The following is a 19,220-nucleotide window of genomic DNA, read 5'->3' on the forward strand; positions in this document are numbered from 1 at the left end:
GCTGCCATAACAGGGAGGCGTTATTTCACCTAACCGTCCTTGTAAGTAGACGGAACACGACGATGTCATCACAACGCGGCGGGCATGCCTCCATCATGGTGGAATGACAGGGCGTAACGTTGAGGACGGAACGTGACTGCCATACCGTGCTTATCAGTGCAAGCCTACCCCTCCGACTGGCAAAGCATGACGCACAGAGACAGAACAAGACAGCCACTATGCAACACAGGACTTGGGTGGTGGCCGCCCAAGGACTCCGACTGACAGAGTTGGCGACCCCGATCGACGGGGCAAGGAACTCTCTCTCTCTACCTCTCTTTCTCTACCCTTAGTTCCCCTGTAAAAGAGGCCCCCCTAGACTATAAAAGGCGTAGAGGAAAGGGAACCGAAATCCAAGAGATTCATCCCCCACTCGTAAGCTTGTAACTCCCCAAACTCTCACGAGCACCCGGGCTCAAGCAATACATCCGACCGACCCCCGACTGGACGAAAGGCACAATTCTCTGAATTGGTATAAATCTTGAGTCATCCTCGGTCGTCCATGCTATGTTGAGTTCATGGCGGTCTGCAACTACACCTACCTCAAGCTGAAGATGCCAGGACCGAACAGCGTCATCACAGTGAGCGGCTCCTTTGAAGAGATGTACAGCTGTAGCCGCCAGCACTTCAAGCTCGCCACAATCATCGCCAACTCCGCTAAGCTCAAGAGGCTTCGCGAGGCAGCGGTGGAAGACGCTCATGACCACAATGAGCCAACCCTGTCCAGCGCCTTACGCCTGACTGAGGATACCAAGGCGATCGGGGTCGACCCTAACGACCCGACCAAGACCGTGCGGATCGGGACCCAGCTTCCGACCAAATAGGAAAGAGCGCCCATCGACTTCCTGGGCGCCAATCACGATGCCTTCGCATGGAAGCCCTCTAACATGCCGAGCATCCCAAGGGAGGTCACCGAGCACGAGCTCCGCATCAAGCTAGGTTCTAAGCCCGTGCACCAATGCCTGTGTTGTTTCGATGACGAGAGGCGCAGGGCCATAGGCGAGGAAATCGCCAAGCTCCTGGTAGCTGGTTTCATCAAGGAAGTGTTTCACTTAGACTGGCTTGCCAATCTCGTCGTTGTGAAAAAGAAGACAAGAAATGGAGAATGTGTGTTGACTATACGGACCTTAACCCAAAGATTCTTTCCTTTTGCCGCGCATAGATTAGATAGTTGATTCCACGTCGGGATGTGAAATCCTCTCTTTTCTGGATACCTACTCGGGCTATCACCAGATTGCGATGAAAGAGTCCGACCAGCTCGCGACCTCTTTCATCACATAATTTGGCACGTACTGCTACATCACTATGCCGTTCAGTCTGAAAAACGCTGGTGCCACCTACCAGCGTTGCAAGCAGAAATGTTCATCGATCAGATCAATCTGCCTCGGCAGCCCGACCAGCTCGAACCGCCAAAACCCACAATCGCAGTCTATGTGGACAACATAGTGGTGAAAGTGCCTCATGCAGGTGATGTGATCGCCTCGCTAGACACCACATTTGCTAACCTCCAAAGGTTCAGCATCAAATTGAATCCTGAAAAATGCACTTTCGGGGTCACAAAGGGGAAGCTGCTCGGGTATATAGTGTCCGAGCATGGCATCGAGGCCAACCTCGAAAAAAATCACAGCCATCGCCAAGATGGGCCCCATACGTAATGTGAAAGGTGTGCAACGGCTCACCGGCTCTATGGCCACCCTCAATCAGTACACATCCCGACTGGGCGAGCGGGGGATGCCCCTCTACAAGCTCCTCAAAAAGTCAGATACATTCGTCTGGACGGAGGAGGCCCAGCAAGCCTTGGACAGCCTTAAAGCATTGCTAACCTCAGCTCCAGTCCTCGTTGCTCCCGAGCGACGTGAACCTCTCCTACTCTACCTCACGGCAACTACCCACATGGTCAGCACCGCTCTTGTGGTAGAAAGGGAGGAGCCGAGCCATGTGCTGAAGGTTTAATAACCGGTGTACTTTGTCAGCGAGGTACTCATCGAGACCAAGGCCCGCTACCCGCAGGTGCAGAAGCTCTTATACGCCATACTAATGGCAACCAAGAAGCTGCAGCATTATTTCAGTGACCATGAGGTCACCGCCGTCACCTCATTCCCACTCGGGGAGTTCGTCCACAGCCGCGACGCTACGGGATGGATCTCCAAATGGGCACTCAAGCTCATGGGCTACGACATCAAGTACGCCCCCCGCACCACCATCAAGTCACAGGCCTTGGCTGACTTCATCGTCGAGTGGACGGAGGTCCAAACCCCGACTCCGAACATCGCCCACGAATACTGGACCCTCTACTTCGACGGGTCAGTCATGGGACCAGGCGTGGGGGCCGGCGTAGTGCTGATCCCACCCGAGGGGAACAGGCTCCGCTACGCGATCCGCCTCTACTTCCCTGCCTCGAACAACATCGCTGAATATGAGGGCCTTGAGGGCCTTATCAACGGCCTCCGTATTGCCATTAAGCTCGAAGCAACCTGGCTCTACGCCTACGGTGACTCCAAGTTGGTGTTAGACCAAGTCATGAAAGAGTCCAACTGCGAAAGCTCCCTCATGAACACATACTGCCAGGAGGTGCGCAAAGTGGAGGAAAAATTCCGAGGAGTTGAGCTGCATCACGTCCTGTGGAGGGACAACAACGATGCCTATGCACTCGCCAAGATGGCGGCCTAGCAGGATCCCGTTCCTAACAGGGTCTTCATCAATGATCTCCACATGCCCTCAATCCGCGTGAAACCGGACCCGACTCAAGGCTGTCCGACACGATGCCCGAGGGCCCTAGTCTAGCGCCTCCCAACCAGGCGTCCCCCGACCAAGGGCTCGAGGGCCCCAACTGCCTCACAATGGAGGTTACAACTCGTGCAGCCTATGCAACGGCAATCGACTCCGAGTGGAGGGCACCTCTTCTGGCCTACCTCCTCGACGAGGTCCTCCCAGCTGATAGAACCGAGGCGTGAAGGATTGCTCGACGCGGCAACATGTTTGTCGCCATCAATGGTGAACTTTACAAACGCAGTCCGTCGGTGATAAGAATGCTCATGAAATGCATCCCGATCCAACAAGGCAAGGAACTCCTCCTGGAGATCCATGCTGGCATCTGTGGGCACCACACGGCCCACCGGTCAATGGTCAGCAAGGCCTTTCGCCAAGATTTTTACTGGCCAACAGCACTGTGCGGCGCGGAGGAGGTCGTCCACACGTGTAAAGAGTGTCAGTTGTATGCTCGGCAGACCCACTAGCCAGCGTAGGCGCTTCAGACCATCCCCCTCATTTGGCCGTTCGCGGTCTGGGGCATCGACATGGTCGGGCCCCTCAGGAGAGCTCCTGGTGGTTTCACTCACCTGCTTGTCACGGTGGACAAGTTCACCAAGTGGATTGAGGCAAAACCCATCACCAAAACAAACTCCCAAGAGGCCGCCAAGTTCTTCCTTGACATTGTCTACCGGTTCGATGTGCCCAACACCATCATCACAAACAATGGGACCAACTTCACAGGCAAAAAGTTCTTGGAGTTCGTTGACGGATACGGGATCAGGATTGACTGTGCATTGGTCGGGCACCCACGCACCAATGGGTAGGTTGAAAGGGCGTATAGAATGGTCCTCCAGGGACTCAAGCCTCGCATCTTTGACCAGCTCAAAAAGTTTGTTGGGCGCTAGGTCCAGGAACTCCCAGCCGTCCTTCGGAGCCTGAGGATAACTCCCAATAGATCCACGAGGTTCACCCCGCTCTTGCTAACACACGGGGGCAGAAGCCGTGCTACTCTCTGACCTAGACTATGGCGCCCCAAGGGTCAAACCCTTTGACCCCAACCGAGCCGCAAAAGCTCAGCAGGGAGGAGGCACGGCAGATGGCACTGTTTCGCTCTGCCCGCTACTAGCAAACCCTTCGCAGGTACCAGGAGCGGAAGATCCGGGGAAGAGCCCTTGAAGTTGGAGATTTGGTGCTACGGAGGGCACAGTCGACCAAGAACGGGCACAAGCTCACTCCGCCATGGGAAGGGCCGTACATGATTACGGAGGGACACGAACAAAGGGGAAGTTAGAGGCCACAGAATACGAAACAAGAATCAACGGGACAGAGGAAAGGAGCTACTTACCTGCCATGGCATCCTCAATGATCTTGAGCCCCTCCTCCTTCTAGGTCAGCATCGCCTCCAGCTGGGTGATTCGCTGCCCCTTGGACTGAGCCTGCCCCTCGGCAAGAGCTTGGGCCTCTCGCTCCACTCCTAGAGCCACCCGCTCTGTGTTTAGAGCCAACCGGGCCACGACAAGCTCTTGCTCGATAATGATCGCGCGGTCACGCTCGTGAAGTTCCGACGCCCGGCGGCTTCTAGTTCGTGGGTCAACTCCTCGACCCGTCACTGTGCCACCGCCTCCTACCCAGTCGGGGCGTGCTCCTCCCGGAGGAACAGGGACTTGTTCAGCTAGATCCCCTCTAGGTTCTTCAAAACAAGAAAGTCAAAAACATCAAAACAGATTGCCCCTCATCGAAAAAAAAGAACAGAAGCAAAGGGAAACCACAAGGACTTACCCGAGCAAAGTTTGGCAGGTCGACGGACGCGATCTGCTAAGCAAGTCTGATTTTCTTGAAGATCTCCACAAGCCCTGCCTTCGCAGCGGTGAGGTCGTTGCGGACCGACACCCCGCTCTGCTCGAGACGGCCCCAAAGTTCCTTCTCCTGCCGATCGCGCAGGACGAACCGAGGCCAGGCCCACTCACCGACCAGCTAGCTCACAGATTCGGGCGGCCTGGAGGCCAATACCATCGCTCGGTCCTAGTTCCCCTCCAGTGCCGCCTGCAATACCGAAGAATCGCCCACCTGGTCAAAGTGTTCGTCCCCCTGAGTCCGGCCCTCCTCGAGCTCGGTGAGCAGCCCGACCTTGGTCTCCACGTCCGCAAGCGCCATAGTGGCTCCCTCATTCTCCTCGAGCTCAAGCCACGCGAGTGAACCGAGCGACCCTCCTCCTAGGGACATAGGGGCCACGATCTCCTCCCCCCTTCCCACGCTTGATGAAGGAAGCACCACCACAGTCACCCTCGCACTGGGTTGTGTGTGGATCGCTGTCATCACCAACGTCACACCCATAGAGGCCATTCCCCGACCCCTTCCTCGGATCAAAGAGAGTAGCGCCGGGCTGAGCCTCCACGGCACTGCCTCGCATCAAGCAGAAGGCCGGTCGTCATCAGGGCGCTCCTCTGACACACCCTTGCTCCGCTCCGTGTCCGCCACTTGAAGGGACGGCCACTGCGGCACCTCTGAGCGTTGTTCCCCTCGGGACCGCTTTGCCTCCTCCCGCTCCGCATCCTCATCGGCGGCATGCTTTCTTGCCTCTAGGGCTCTGGAGGATGCCCCGGGGACCTCCGTGGTCCCTGTCATCGTGGCGTCACAAGGTTATACCACAAATAAGGAGATATCCTTGTGCTCCGACTCCTAATCCTCCAAGCCGTTGCCACCACCGGAGTCGGTCAAGAACTCTAACTCAAGCTCTTCCTGCACAACATCACGGTCCTCCCCCATACGGACCCGATGCGCAATCTCCTGCTCTTTTTTAAACTTTCTCTTGGCCTTTCTCACTTTCTTCTCCTTCCTGGCTCGGGAAGCTTCCACTTGGGCGGCTTGCTTGGCCGCGCCCTCCGCCCCCTTCAGGAGGTGTGGGCGGGACTAGGGACGACCAAGTCCCTAAAAAGTGAGGCAATGTCAAAACATGATCAGAAGCCCGAAGGCCGACGGAAAGAAGAAAAGGAGAAAAACTTACCAAATTTGGACGGTGCCCCTTGTCGAAGGACGGTGGACCGCCAACGATCCGCTGGTTCCCCACCTTGAGGACCATCTCGAGCTATGACCACACCTCATCATCGGACACCGCCTCCAGCGATACTCGATCGGGATCCGTGGGATTGGAGTATTCCCACATCTTGGACGTCCTCTTGGCAAGAGGGATGACCTGGCGGGAGAGAATGGTGCCGAAAAGACGCATCCCATCAAGGCCCTTCGCGACGTGCTCCTTCAGCTTCCCCTCGATAAAACTCACGCGCCCCTTCTCCGCAATGAGGACCCCTCATGTCCAGATATCCTTCTTCATAGGACACACTCTCGTGAACGCCAGGAACGGTATCTGCTCTAGGTTCCTGATGTAGAACCATTCCTCATGCCACCCCCGGTTCGACTTTGCGGGGGTGTACGCCCCGTATTCTCCCGACCGGCCTCCTTTCTTCTGCAGGGCAAAGCCCCCGACCGGCGCGAGCTCCGCATCCCCATTCACCGATAGGCCTTGCCCATAGAAGAAGGCTTAGAACATATTCGCGTGCGGATCTATCATGAGGAAGCCCTCACATAGAGTGAAAAAGCCCACGATATGCAGCACCCCATTCGGATTGAGGTACTACAGCTGCAGCCCCCACTTGTTCAGCAGCCCGAGTAGGAACGGGTGCACGAGATGCCTAAGCTTGCGTTTGTAGAACGCAAGAAAGCTCATGATCTCATCAGCTTCAGGTTGGGGCTCCTCATGCCTCGCCGGGGGAGGCCTCCAGTGGGCCACCTCCTTGGACAGCAGCAGCACCTTCTCCGCGAAATCCTGTAGCTGCTCCTCGGTCACGGTCGATGGTCTCCAGTTCGACATTGCGACTGTGAAGTGGAAGAGCCGGACAATCCTCTCTCTCCTTCTCCCTCCTCATGCACAACGAGGGCGGAGAAGGAAATGGCGGCGGCAGGGGGGCAGAGGAAGAAAAACGGCTCTAGTGACTAAAGCAAGGCGAAGGTGAGGTGGAGGAGATCGAGCGCCTCCAGCCATCCCCTCTAAAAGAGGCGCCCTAGGGGAGCCCAACTGACAAGACGTGGTATGGGGACTGGTGCCCACCACGATCGCAACATGGGCACAAAAAATGGGGCAACGCTCCGGCTTCCCAGGTAAGCCTCAACGCGCCACATCCCCTGTCAATAATCGCATTTAATTGCTCGATACACAAAATACATTAAAACTGCCAAAACAAAAGCCGACCGACCGAGTTTCGAAGGTCGGTCCATGAAGGACTCGAGGCTGCCTCGCATCAAATAGAACCATGGGAGAAAACGAAGATGAGCCCCAGTGGCCCTCGCCCAATCTGCGCAAGCAGCAAGCCGGGTCATCTCGACCTTCTCGTTCGATCCGGACCTCGAGCCATACGCATAGAATCTCCACCAAGGAGAGGCCAACGGGCCATCTGAGTCGGTCGGACGACTTGGGCATCTGCCAGGAGGTGGGTCGCGGAGCAGTGGAATGCCACCTAAGGACTATGCCGACCCCATCATGAACGACGAACCCAGATTCCACTCGGAAGCCCGAAAATTTTACCCGGACACACTCATTAGGAGCTTACCGAACCAGTCACTCAAGACATCTAGGCAAGTGACGCCGGCTCAACCCCTCCGATCGCGGATACCGCGGATGGGGCCACCTAAATGCATTTACATGCACACCATCATCGATCCGATCGCCCTCCCTCATGGCAAAGGTGCGGTGGGTCGGGACGCCGCATCTCCCCTTGGAAAAAACAACAAGTCTTAGCCCCCGACCGGACTCACGGTCGCTCGCTGCCAACACGGTACGCTCCGGGGTAAAATACGCTTTATTCATGGCGAATAAATGTTACAAAGTACAGTCGGCCTATGGCCGTTACAAAGTAAAAAAACCAGTTACCACCATTAAGGTGGTAACACAGGTAGCCTCGGGGAGGGCTGCTACAAGTGCGGGAAGACTGGGAGGTGCATCCGCCTCACAAATCTTCTTCTAGCACCTCCTCCTTCAAGGCACCCTTGGCAGAGGATGGCAATGAGCAATCCATCTGCCGCTGACTGAACTCCCACGCCGCCTCGAACAGCGGCGAGGAGCTCCTCCCCGTTCCCATCTCCACTCGCCCTAGAGGAACAAGCCTCCTCTCAAGGCGGACTGGAGCTGAAGAAAACGGGGAAGCCGAAGTCGCTCAAGGCCCACGCAGCTCCCATGGGTACGCACAACAACAACCAGGGACGAGGAGTTCCTACTCGTTTCTGGGCCTTGCTAGTGGAAGCACTGACACATCCCCTGCTTGGAGCCAATGCATCTCCCATAACCTCCCAGGGGCCCAGGGAAACTGCACTGACAGCCGGATGAGGATGGTTGGTGACCAGACCGTGCACCCACTCCCCTCGATCATCCGAGCGAAGCGCATGGGCGACCGGGCATGGGAGAGGCCTGGACCTTCGTCGGCCCCCGCAGGTCATCCCCTACCGCTTGCAAGCATTCTTCTAGCACCAGACACTAAGGGAATCACTAGCTCTGTCGGGCGGATGCCCACGGGTTGAGGGTAACTCCACTGTGGTAAGGCCAGACTCACTCTCATCTTAAGCTCGGGGTGAGTTCTAAAAACAATGCTCCGGATGCCTCTATTTATAGCCAGCCAGGCACCTACGCACCCCATGAGCCAACCCACCGCGTGGCATGCGGCTTCGCCACAGAAGGATAAAAACCCTCACAAGGGAAACAGGGGTAGTATCCCTCTACAGCAAGCCGACGTGACAGATCGGGCAGGCCTCAAGATTCCACACCAAAAACAGACAACTGGTGTGTGGCAGAACCGCTCGAATTATTCCGGCTCAAGTGCGCTATTGATCGCCGTACAACTGCAATCAGCTCAGCGCACTTCAAACGGAACAATCCTTTGGTCTGTCGGGTCTCCGCCCGATGCAACCACGGTTCAGCAGGATCGAAGCAGGTTTACCTCGCACGAAGGCGAGTTCACATCACAGAATAGCTCATCAACTTTTAATTTACAGTCATACATACATTATTACAAACCGAGTTCAAAGATAAGTAAACTTATACAAACCATGTTCAACTGACAAGCAGAACAGCTTGTCCAAACTCACAGAGGAAGAAAAAGTTTTTACGTGACTACACACGTCGCGAAGGCGAACACCAAGCTTAGCCCAGGGCCTGGTGTCACTCCGGAGGGTCTGTGCCGGCCGGGGACGGGTCCCACTCCACGGACCAGCCAAAAGGAACGGACGTTGGCCACACAAGGTTGTCCGTGGGATTTTTGAAGGTCATACCTGAAACAGACATTGGCAAGGCTGAGTATTCTAATACTCAGCAAGGCTTACCCGGGGCTGGGTATACTTAGCCCATAACTAGACCCATGAAGGCATTGTAAAGGCTCTGGGTTTATTTTCAGCTGAAAAGCAACAAAGAGTATGTACTACTTTCAAGTTTTAGCTTTCATCTTCTAGTTGAGTATTTATTCTAGATTAGCACCTACACTAAGCAAGCAAGGTAGTGATTATCATTCATCAAGATTATCCATCATTAGTTCCACTTCTTACTCAATGTGGCAGAAGGGATGAGCAGTCTCATGCATCGTGAGAGGCGGACGATTCCTGAATCGAGATTCAACCTTGCAAGGTAAACCTAACACACACGCTTGGAATACCAACAGGGCGTTCCGAAGCAACCGTTTACCTTTCATTCCGACTCATGGACAGGCCACCACAAGCGACTTGCAGGACCGTACGCACACCCTATATGTGCAGGACATACGTCTGTAGCGCGACTACAAAACCCGTATTCCTGTCTGCCATGCAGAACGTACTCCCACAGGTCGGTGCGTGTGAACATAACATAAAGATCGAGTGGTGGGAATATGTCCACTTACCGGGCCGATCGGTTACTAGGCTTACCGCTTTACCATATTTCGCGGCATGTGGCTAGTACTGTTCAAACGCTTAGCCACCACTACCACACATATCGACCTTATCAACTTTTAATGAAACAGACAGGGTAAACTTCCAGGTCATAATACAGCTCATGACCCTGTCCGTCGTCCTTATAGTGGTTGCAAAAATGTAAACATACAACTCCTATGTTGCGCGAGTGACAGGAAATCACTCGACTTCTACCGGTCCTATTAGCGGAGCATCTATCCGATAAGGACTCGGGAGCATTACATTGGATTCCTAGGATTCATGCATCTAGGGTTTCACTTCAACTCCTAGACTTAATGCAAGATAAAATATAGATAGGCATAGATTGCAGTGTAAATAAAGTAATGGGATATGTCCGGGGCTTGCCTTCTAGAGTAGGGTTGAGGGCAGGAGTGTCAGAGGTTTCCGAACTCGGGTTGGGGGCTTCAGTTAGTCCCTCGACGACTTGCGCTGGATCTTCTGGAAAGCCTTGGTCTTGTCCTAAGACCAATTCGTAGTCCCCGTCGTCGAGTGTCGTTGATTCTATATGATATGCAATAAAATAAATAAGGTAAAATTTAAATTTGATTTCACATTTCAAATGTTGTAACTCATCCAATTAACACACAAGAATTCATAAAATAAGAGGTTTAGGTTTGAAACACTATTTATAAAGGAATCACAAAGACATTGCTGAGTTTGTTGCAAACAAGTACTAAAACATTTAAATTTGAATTTGAAATGAATCAAAATAAATTCAAAACTTTTAAATAAAAGATCATAGGTTTTGGAGATTTGATTATACATTAAACATCAAATAATATCACATTAAAGAAAGACAATAGATTTCAATTAGAAAAGGTTACACAATAGGTTTAGTTAATATTTCAAATTTGAAAGTTCAAATTTGAAAGAAGTTAGGTTTAAATCAAATTTGAGTTTGAAACTTTGTATAAAGTTACCTAGAACATTCATGCCAAACTTCATAAATAACAAAGCATGAAATGACAAGGTTAAGTGTATATTACCCCTCAATCTTAGATTTGAAATACAGGTAGAAATATTTTGTTTCAAACTAAACTCTATTAACAAAAGTCATAGAGTTTGAAATCTAGTCTCTAACAAAACTAGTTTTGCCATTTTTGGATTTTTCTATGAATTACTACAAATTTTACAAGACAGGAAATGCTTTCACATGAAATAACAAACATCCCTTACAAACTAGCCCCTACACTTAACAAATAACCCCCTGGAAAGAAAACACATAAAGCAATCAGGTCCAGGGCCATGGCCGGCGGTGGGGGGGGCACGGGTCCGGCCAAATTCCGGCCGGGGAGGTTGCCGGCGGTGAAGGGGAAAGGGAGGGGGAGCACGAGGAGGTCTTGGGCTACCTGTGGGTGGTCTTGGGGAGGCTCGGGGTGGCCGGAGATGAGCTGCCCACGGAGGGCCGGACCGGCGGCCGGAGGCGCACGGCGAGGATGGGATTCCGGCGTGCGGAGGAGGAAAAGGATTGGCTGGGGAGGTGTGGTGGGGCACGGGGAAGCTTACGGTGCGGTCGATTTGGGGAGGAAAAGAGCGGAGGGGGAAGTTCCACGGCGACCCGAGCTCACGGCGGCATCAATGGGGGCGGCGGCGAGGTGGAAGGAGCTCGGCACAAGCTGGGCAAGCAAACTTTCGGGGCAAATGAAACGAGGGGAAGCTACTGGTGCTATTGAGCTGAAAAGAGGGAGGGATAAGGCAAGCTTGCGGAGGAATTGCGGTGGCGGCAGGAGCTCCGGCGTGCGGTGCTGGCAGCTAGCAGGAGACGTGGCGCTCGGCAGAACACCAGCACAAGAGGGCTAGAGCGGTGAGAAGAGGGGACGGCAACGCGTGGCAAGGGAGACACAGGAGGTGGCCGGCGGTGGCCAAATTCAAGGCACTGTACCGGCGGCAGGGAGACCAGAAATAGAGCAGGGGAGCAGAGGCGTCAGGAGGAAGAAAGGGGGAGGAATGAAGCTGAGGACTGATTTGGAATTTGAGAGAAAAGCAGGGACTTGACTGTAAAGGACTTACAACTTTTAAACCAGTGCTCAAATGAAGATGGTCCAAAAAGCAAAAGTGCATGGTTTTTCAAACTCTACAACTTCTCTTTAAGGTTCATCTGCATTTGAGCAATAGTTTTGAAAATTAAATAGACTTAGTAATAATTTCACATTTTATGTAAACCCTATGGATAAAAATACTTTTACATGTATACCCAGGGGTAAATTCACCTGTTTTTACAATTTAACCACAGATATCACTTTTTGCAAAACAGCCTTCTTACTTTTAAACTTTTCCCTCTATTTCCACCCATTTTGCATAAAAGGACCTCTAGTTAAAATTAATTACATAAACATCATTTTTTTTTCCATAACATTGCATACATAAAACACACATTTGCCATACTTTGGACATAAAAGTATTCCAAAACTCTAGGGTGTGACTAAGCTAATTACCTGAGTGTCACATGGTGCTGCTGCAGCGTCTTCATTTCATGGACAGACAAGAGCAACCCCAATTGACCCACGATCATCAAGAGTGACCCGTTGTACACTATGTCTCCCTGCGATTGAGACCACACAACGTAGCTTCTCACTTAGGGCCAAAACACTGCGCAGTGAAAGAAGCGCCTTCATGATTAAATAAATCGTAAAGCCACTTGGGGGCCTCTAACGGATCTAGGGACCCGGGGTCCCCAGCAGAACCGCCTCGCGCTAGCATTCCGACTAGCCCAAGACAGCACCCGGAACGAACGCCCACCATCATGGGTCGCGACTTCGTCCAGGCCGCCCAGACCCATGATACCGACTGGCCGGCCGGTCGGCAAAAGCATGGCTTGCGTCCCCGACCAAGGAGACAATCAGGGACTGGGTCCGTACCATGGCTCTGATTGAGGTCCCTGACCAGGGCTCCGCCTTACATGTGTCACTATCCTCGACCGGCAAGGCCGAGGCCAGCCAGGCCCTGCGTGCTAGCGGGCCCCGGGAGCAGGTGTGGCGGATATGGATGCATGCCGGAGTCAACTTGCCGTACAGGCCAACCACTCCCTCTACAGGGGTTGCAGTGCCCCTCGCTGCCATAACAGGGAGGCGCTGTTTCACCTCACCGTCCTTGTGAGCGGATGAAACATGACGATGTCATCATGATGCGGCGGGCACGCCTCCATCATGGCGGAATGATAGGGTGTAACGTTGAGGATGGAGCGTGACTGCCATACCATGCTTATCAGCGCATGCCTACCCCTCAGACTGGCGAAACACGACGCACAGGGACAGAACAAGACGGCCACTCCCTAACACAGGATTTGGGTGGTGGCCGCTCGAGGACTCTAACTGATAGAGTTGGCGACCCTGATCGACGGGGCAAGGAACTCTCTCTCTCTCTATCTCTCTTTCCCTATCCTTAGTTCCCCTGTAAAAGAGACTCCCTTGGACTATAAAAGGGAGGGTCAGCCACCTAGGAAAGAGACTGAAATCCAAGAGATTCATCCTCCACGTAAGCTTGTAACTCCCCAAACTCTCATGAGTAACCGGGCTCAAGCAATACATCCGACCGACCCTAACTGGACATAGGGCACAATTGCCTGAACCAGTATAAATCTTGAGTTATTGTGTGCTAGACCATGTCCGATCACAACGCGCAACTTACACTTCGAGTAGATTTGGCTGTCGGCCATTTCCGAAACCGATATTAACCGAACCATAACTTTTCTGCACCTAGATAATTGGTGGAACCTAAGGAACTTGTAGACATTCCATATGCACATATACTAATCAAGCTACCGAAATTATTTTCATAGTCTATGTTCATGAATGAATAAACGAAATATCAAACTGTGTGCTTATTATAAGAATGCAAGTATGAATCACACAACTTTACCTAGCCATCGGCAGTTCGGCAGATCGGCACTGGTGCTGCACAGTTTTGACTCTAACCGCAAAGGAGCCAAGCTGAAATTGCTCTAGGTAAAACAATGCCTCTGCTATGTGCATTACTAATGCCATTGTTTGTAGTTTATAACACAACTGTTTATTTCACCGAGAAACCAACGACGGACGCACAAAACGAAGAGGCCTAGGGGATTTGGATTGATAGAACAGACCATCCAAAAACCATGTTCAGTTCAAGAATATTTAACACAAAACTCAGCCAAGCACTACTGAAAAATTTGAGCATGAACATAGATAGTTATTATCACTATAGCAGTGTAACTGTCAGAATTGCATTATAAAACATATGAGCTATAATTAGAGAACTGTGCACAATCACTACCAGTAAATCTGCATCAGGTTCCTGACAGAACATCGAAATCATTAACGCACAAGATTTCTAATGGTTGCCAAATCAACTCGAGATTATTTTTACTTGCCTCAAACCAATTAATTAAAAAGATTCACCATATACCATGGAATACAAAACCGCTCGATAATCGCAATTATCGGTGAAATTTATCGTTACCGATGCTAGCTGAAAACGTAAACTGACTGGAATTTCGCTGGATTTCAATGGAAAATTCAAAAATTTAAAAAAATCATAAAAAATAGAGAACTTATTTTTATAAAAAACTAGACCTTCTCTTGATTCTAGAATGTTGTCACGTGTTAAAAGCAACAATTGCTTGCTTAGGGAAAAAATATTTTTATCTAACTACCTATTACCATCCACTAACCCGTTAACCCGTTAACTCTTCCACTACACTGTGGCCTCACGAGGAAGGAGTGATCGTAGTATGTCACCTATTAGATTTACCGGGAAGACAAATTTCACCCATTCCACACAAGATCAAGATCATGGTCAACCCATATCACAACGGAGGATGACAAGCAACCGACGTCGATCTGATCCTCGGGAAGGTGATAGCTCCAGCTCAGTGAGTTCAACCTTTAGCTATCCACGTCCACCCTCCTACCCATATCCATACCCACAACCATACCCATATCCGTACCCACAACCATATTCACACCCACCACCATATCCAACCTACTTCATTCAACTACCGGTACATCTTGGCATGAGCACTAGTGGTCAGATTGGTGAATTACAGGTATGTATGTACATATATTACAATTTCATCATTACATCATTATGCGTTCCCCTTTTATTTGAGTTCATTTCAATATTTAGGAATATTATTATGGATCTCACACGTACCAGCAAGAAGAGACCGAAGAATGATTAAATTGATATGCCGAATGTCTTCATGTATGGACTATGTGCTTGCTAGTTCGTATGTAGCTTGTATAGACTATGTACTCGTTTCTATGCACTATGAGGTTTGTATGAACTATGCACTCTTTTGTTTCTGTGAACTATGAAGTTTGTATGGACTATGCACTCGTTTGTTTATATGAACTGTGCACTTCGTGGTTTGTATACATGTGCAAATTCATGTGCTTTATGCAATTTTATGGTCAAAATATGTAAACATATTTATTTCTTAGGCAATTCTATATGCAAAATTGTGCATGTACGTGTAATTTATCTAATATAATATAATACATAACCTAAAAAATTAAATGCTATCAAACCTTTTTTTTTCCACTGCCAAAACACATTTTCAGTAGCCGAAGTGATAAATCGTTTAGTTTGCATCGATTATCGACGATAAATTGTTGATTTTCATTTTTTTTGAATTTAGGTCTCTTTACCGATCGGTTTTGGCGATTTTTCATCGATTTTCAACCGATTATCGTTACTGTTACTGGAGCTCACACAAAGACGCTGCATCGCCGGTAACTTAATCCTTGCCACGTCCTTGCCTCACGGACCAACAGTTCGTTTGACCGGAGGAGTGGTGAGGAGGTTCAATTAGGTGCCACCTCAGCTCTCATTTCTTTCTTGGACTATGCGCTCCCGGTAACTCGCAATTGACTGCACGAATCATGATGGCTCGTCTATCCATCCGGAGGGTTATTAGTGGAGGTGGGTACGTCGCACCGCGGTTATAGTATCCGCGTTGCTCGCCACCAACGCCAATGACGCCGCCAACCTCACTCCCAAGGATGACCCGCCGCCGAGCTCATCGCCAACACCAATGACGCCGCCAACCTTGCTCCCAAGGACGGCCCCGCGCCGAGCTCGCCACCAAGTAAGTAATTTACCATCCTTATGTACATTAAATCTTGAGATCCGAATCCCGCCACTCTCTTGTGTAATGAATTTGTTCATCTGCATTCCCCAATCATCCGATGTTCTTCGATCCCCTTTGGCTCTACATTCTTGTACTTAGTTTTGTTTTTCGATTTAGGTTTACCTGTTGATTTCACCACAATCGAATTGGACATGTATTTGTGGCTTTGGAAACAAACTGATATGTTCTGATCGCCTACAGTCTGCAAAACGGTGTTGCTGATTAGTCTGAACCCGAGGAGAGTACTAGCTAGCAAAATGATTATGGAAAAGGTGATTATGATGCTTTTGTGACTTCACAGCCTATATTTTGATATGTTACGTTTTGATGTAGAGTGATTCATCGGACTGATTATGAGCATCTGTGTAACTGATTTTGCTATTGAATCTTCAGTAATCCTGCCGTCTTCATGTTTTCCCTTTTGCATCTGCAGCCCTACCCAACACTTGTGCTGTAAGCAACATATGGAACCTCATATGAATGCTAAAACGAGGCAATAAGTATAACAATGCGCAACGATGGCTAATCTTGTTTCCTTGCTGCTTTGTTAATCTTCAAGTTATACTGCTTGTGCTCTCTTTCGCCGAGTTAGGTTTGCTTTTGTGTTTCATGTATGCGCTTTAGTGATTTTGCAGTTCAGCCAAAGCACGGAACAAAATGTTCTGTTCCCCACTTGAATCTATACCAAAAACCAGATTAATTGTCTCTACTTGTTGTCCGCAGCAATGGGGGAAGGGAGAACTGTAGATTCAATACCTGAATCTTTGTCTGAAGAAGTATTCAAACAAGGTGTTTTTGATGGATTTCAGTTATTGGAAAATTCAGAAAAGAAGTAAGTTTATTTCTTCTATAATTTTGCTGAAATTTTTAGCCAGCAGTATGATTCCTTCGCTTCCTGTTGTAACGAAAATAATAACATATACCTTTTTCCTTCGTTTCAATCTATCATCTCGAAAAAGCGGTGTATGTGAAGCTTCTGGAACCTATTCAGGATCTTGTTTGGATCCAGCCACAGGTAAAATTTAAGAGCAGTTTGTTCTCTTTCCAGCAATGGCTTAGTTCTTTCACACCAGATTTTGTGAATATGTTTATTTGACCACTTCCTTTCCCTGGTCTGAACTCTTAGTCAAACCTTTTATGTTACAGCAGAAATTTTTGAATCATTAAGTCAATAGCAAAAGGTAAACTTCTTTAGAAATGCTTCCTCTACTTCTCATAAACTTGTGATATGCATGTAAGAACATATCCATGAAACCAATAATTCAGCAGGTGGTATTGTTATCCTTCTATTCAGAGGAAGCTTCTTGTAAGTTGAAATTGGAGCAGAAAGATTCTGCAGAACTGCAGAAGTATTGTGTAAGGTGTAAGACTCGTGGAATTTTTCTACATTAAGATTGAATTGCTGCTAGAGTGACAGGACAAGCACAATTAGGTTGGTCACGGATGTGTATTTGTTCAGAGCGTACTGTGTGCAAATTGTATGGGCTCTTCAAAAGGCCTATTTGTTTTTGTTGGCTTCGGGATGTGGCTATGGAGAGGACTATTCTCCATTTCCAACAAAGCTGATAAAGCCAAATGAATTCTAGTGGCAGAGCTAGTAATGTTCTCTTGAATTGGATTCTGGTGCTGAGAGAGCCCTTGAATAGTAATCTTCGATTTGAAATACTCATGGTTGGATGAATGGTGCGTTCAAAGTTCAAACCGGCCAGAGATCTACCCTCCTGGTCGTCATCGACAAAGACGGGCTTCTTGCCTTCTACAACACCTACCGGTGCCTCATCCCTAGAGACGTCGGTTCAAATTCATCGCTCTTCCATTGTTGTTTTTCTTGACTCCGGATTGTGGCTTCGGAGAGGACAATTCTCCATTTCCAACAAAGTTGACATCCTATCTCTTGAATTGAATTCTGGTGCTGAGAAAAAGCTCTTGAATAGAAATTTTTATTTGAAATTCTAGTGGCAGAGCTAATTTTGGATTTGAAATTCTATACAATAAATGGACTCCTTGTTTTAGCTTTGACTTCCGATGACAGAAGCTTAGGACTGAAAAAGAGATGTTTTTTTTTGCCATTATTATGATTCACCAAAGCTGCTTGCAACTGCGACTGGCACAATAAGAGCTCCTTCCTTCCCTTTCTTCATATCAGAACTTTAAGGTGTAACCACACATTAGACAATGGAAAAGGTGCAAACAGCCAAACATATTCAAACAGCCACACATTAGACATCTGGAAGCCGAAGTCGAAGCATGCCAATGCCCTCGAAGTGAGTTACAACTGAAGAGATGCAAAGTGAGTTTATTTTCCCAACCCTCATCCATATTCAACTAGGCCTGTCCACACTTCAAGTTATAGATATATCCAGCTCATGACAATTGGTTTCTCTTTTTCCTTATATACTGACTGATTTCATGCTATGAATTCGTAAGTATCTAAACCAAATTGAAAGAGAGGAGCCTACTACAGACTCTTCTACACCTTTCAAAGCCTTAGGTTTGGTCCTCGTGTCTTGTCCCTCCTAATCAGCACCTCTTGGGCAGCGACATGATAAGCTGAGCATTCGAGAAGAGAACATTACAAATTATTTGGGTCCCAACAATGTGTGCAGAAGCAAGAGTCCAGAGCTCTGAAGCAATGAGTGCATACCTCTCCTTGCCTGTTGAACATGCGTCCGGTGACAAAACCCCGGCCACCATGCGCAGATGGGCTCTCGATCTGTTCTCATGGGAAGCAACATGAACCTTAGTATCTCACATGGACATGTTACTTTGTATCTGTATCAGATGAAGAGATGGACAATTTCTTACCACGTACAGCAACCAATCATCAGCCTCAGGCTTGTGAAACCAGATCCTGCAGACCAGGGAACGGCAGTCGTGTGAACAAACACAAAGTTGCTCAAGTGATTATCAGAATCACTACAGTAAATAGTACAGAAAACGCACAAGTGATCGAGACTGGGTAAGTATGTCTTCAAACCCTTCTCCCGGTGAGGATTCAGGCTGACACCAGAAAAAAGTAGATTCCAAGCATATGCTACAACACATCTGCAATATTGCAGAATAACATTCATTATGTGCAAGTATATAAACCTGCATTCTGGTTTCTGAGCAAAACTAGAGAACTTAGACCCAATGCTTTCTGGTCAAATAAACCTACAGAACATATTACATCCAACATTTACTTATGGCTGTCCTGCCAGTGATCAGTCCCTGACAATATAATGCCAAATCAACAGGTCTCAACCACGGTACAAGTGTCTTGTTCGAAAAATGGGATGGATATTCACATGCAAATTCTCCAACTTCTCACAGCGAGCGTCAGATTCGTGCATTTTCT

At 49.2% G+C, this 19,220-nt stretch overlaps 1 protein-coding gene and 1 long non-coding RNA gene across 2 annotated transcripts; both read left to right on the top strand.

The window, feature by feature from the left end:
- Nucleotides 1-557: 557 nt before the first annotated feature.
- Nucleotides 558-863, top strand: LOC112892662. The gene has a single exon (XM_025959796.1). The coding sequence runs from the start codon at nucleotides 558-560 to the stop codon at nucleotides 861-863; it is 306 nt and encodes a 101-aa protein (XP_025815581.1).
- A 15,160-nt stretch (nucleotides 864-16,023) lies between these two features.
- Nucleotides 16,024-17,730, top strand: LOC112895735. The gene is made up of 3 exons (XR_003229261.1): nucleotides 16,024-16,155; nucleotides 16,607-16,715; nucleotides 16,843-17,730. It is a non-coding gene; the product is annotated as an uncharacterized LOC112895735 (long non-coding RNA).
- Nucleotides 17,731-19,220: the final 1,490 nt, after the last annotated feature.

The sequence above is a fragment of the Panicum hallii genome, chromosome 5, assembly GCF_002211085.1.
Source record: "Panicum hallii strain FIL2 chromosome 5, PHallii_v3.1, whole genome shotgun sequence".
Classification (NCBI taxonomy): Eukaryota; Viridiplantae; Streptophyta; class Magnoliopsida; order Poales; family Poaceae; genus Panicum; species Panicum hallii.

Excerpts from the sequence above, each read along its gene's own strand:
- LOC112892662 (XM_025959796.1), top strand. The coding sequence starts at position 558 with ATGGCGGTCTGCAACTACACCTACCTCAAGCTGAAGATGCCAGGACCG.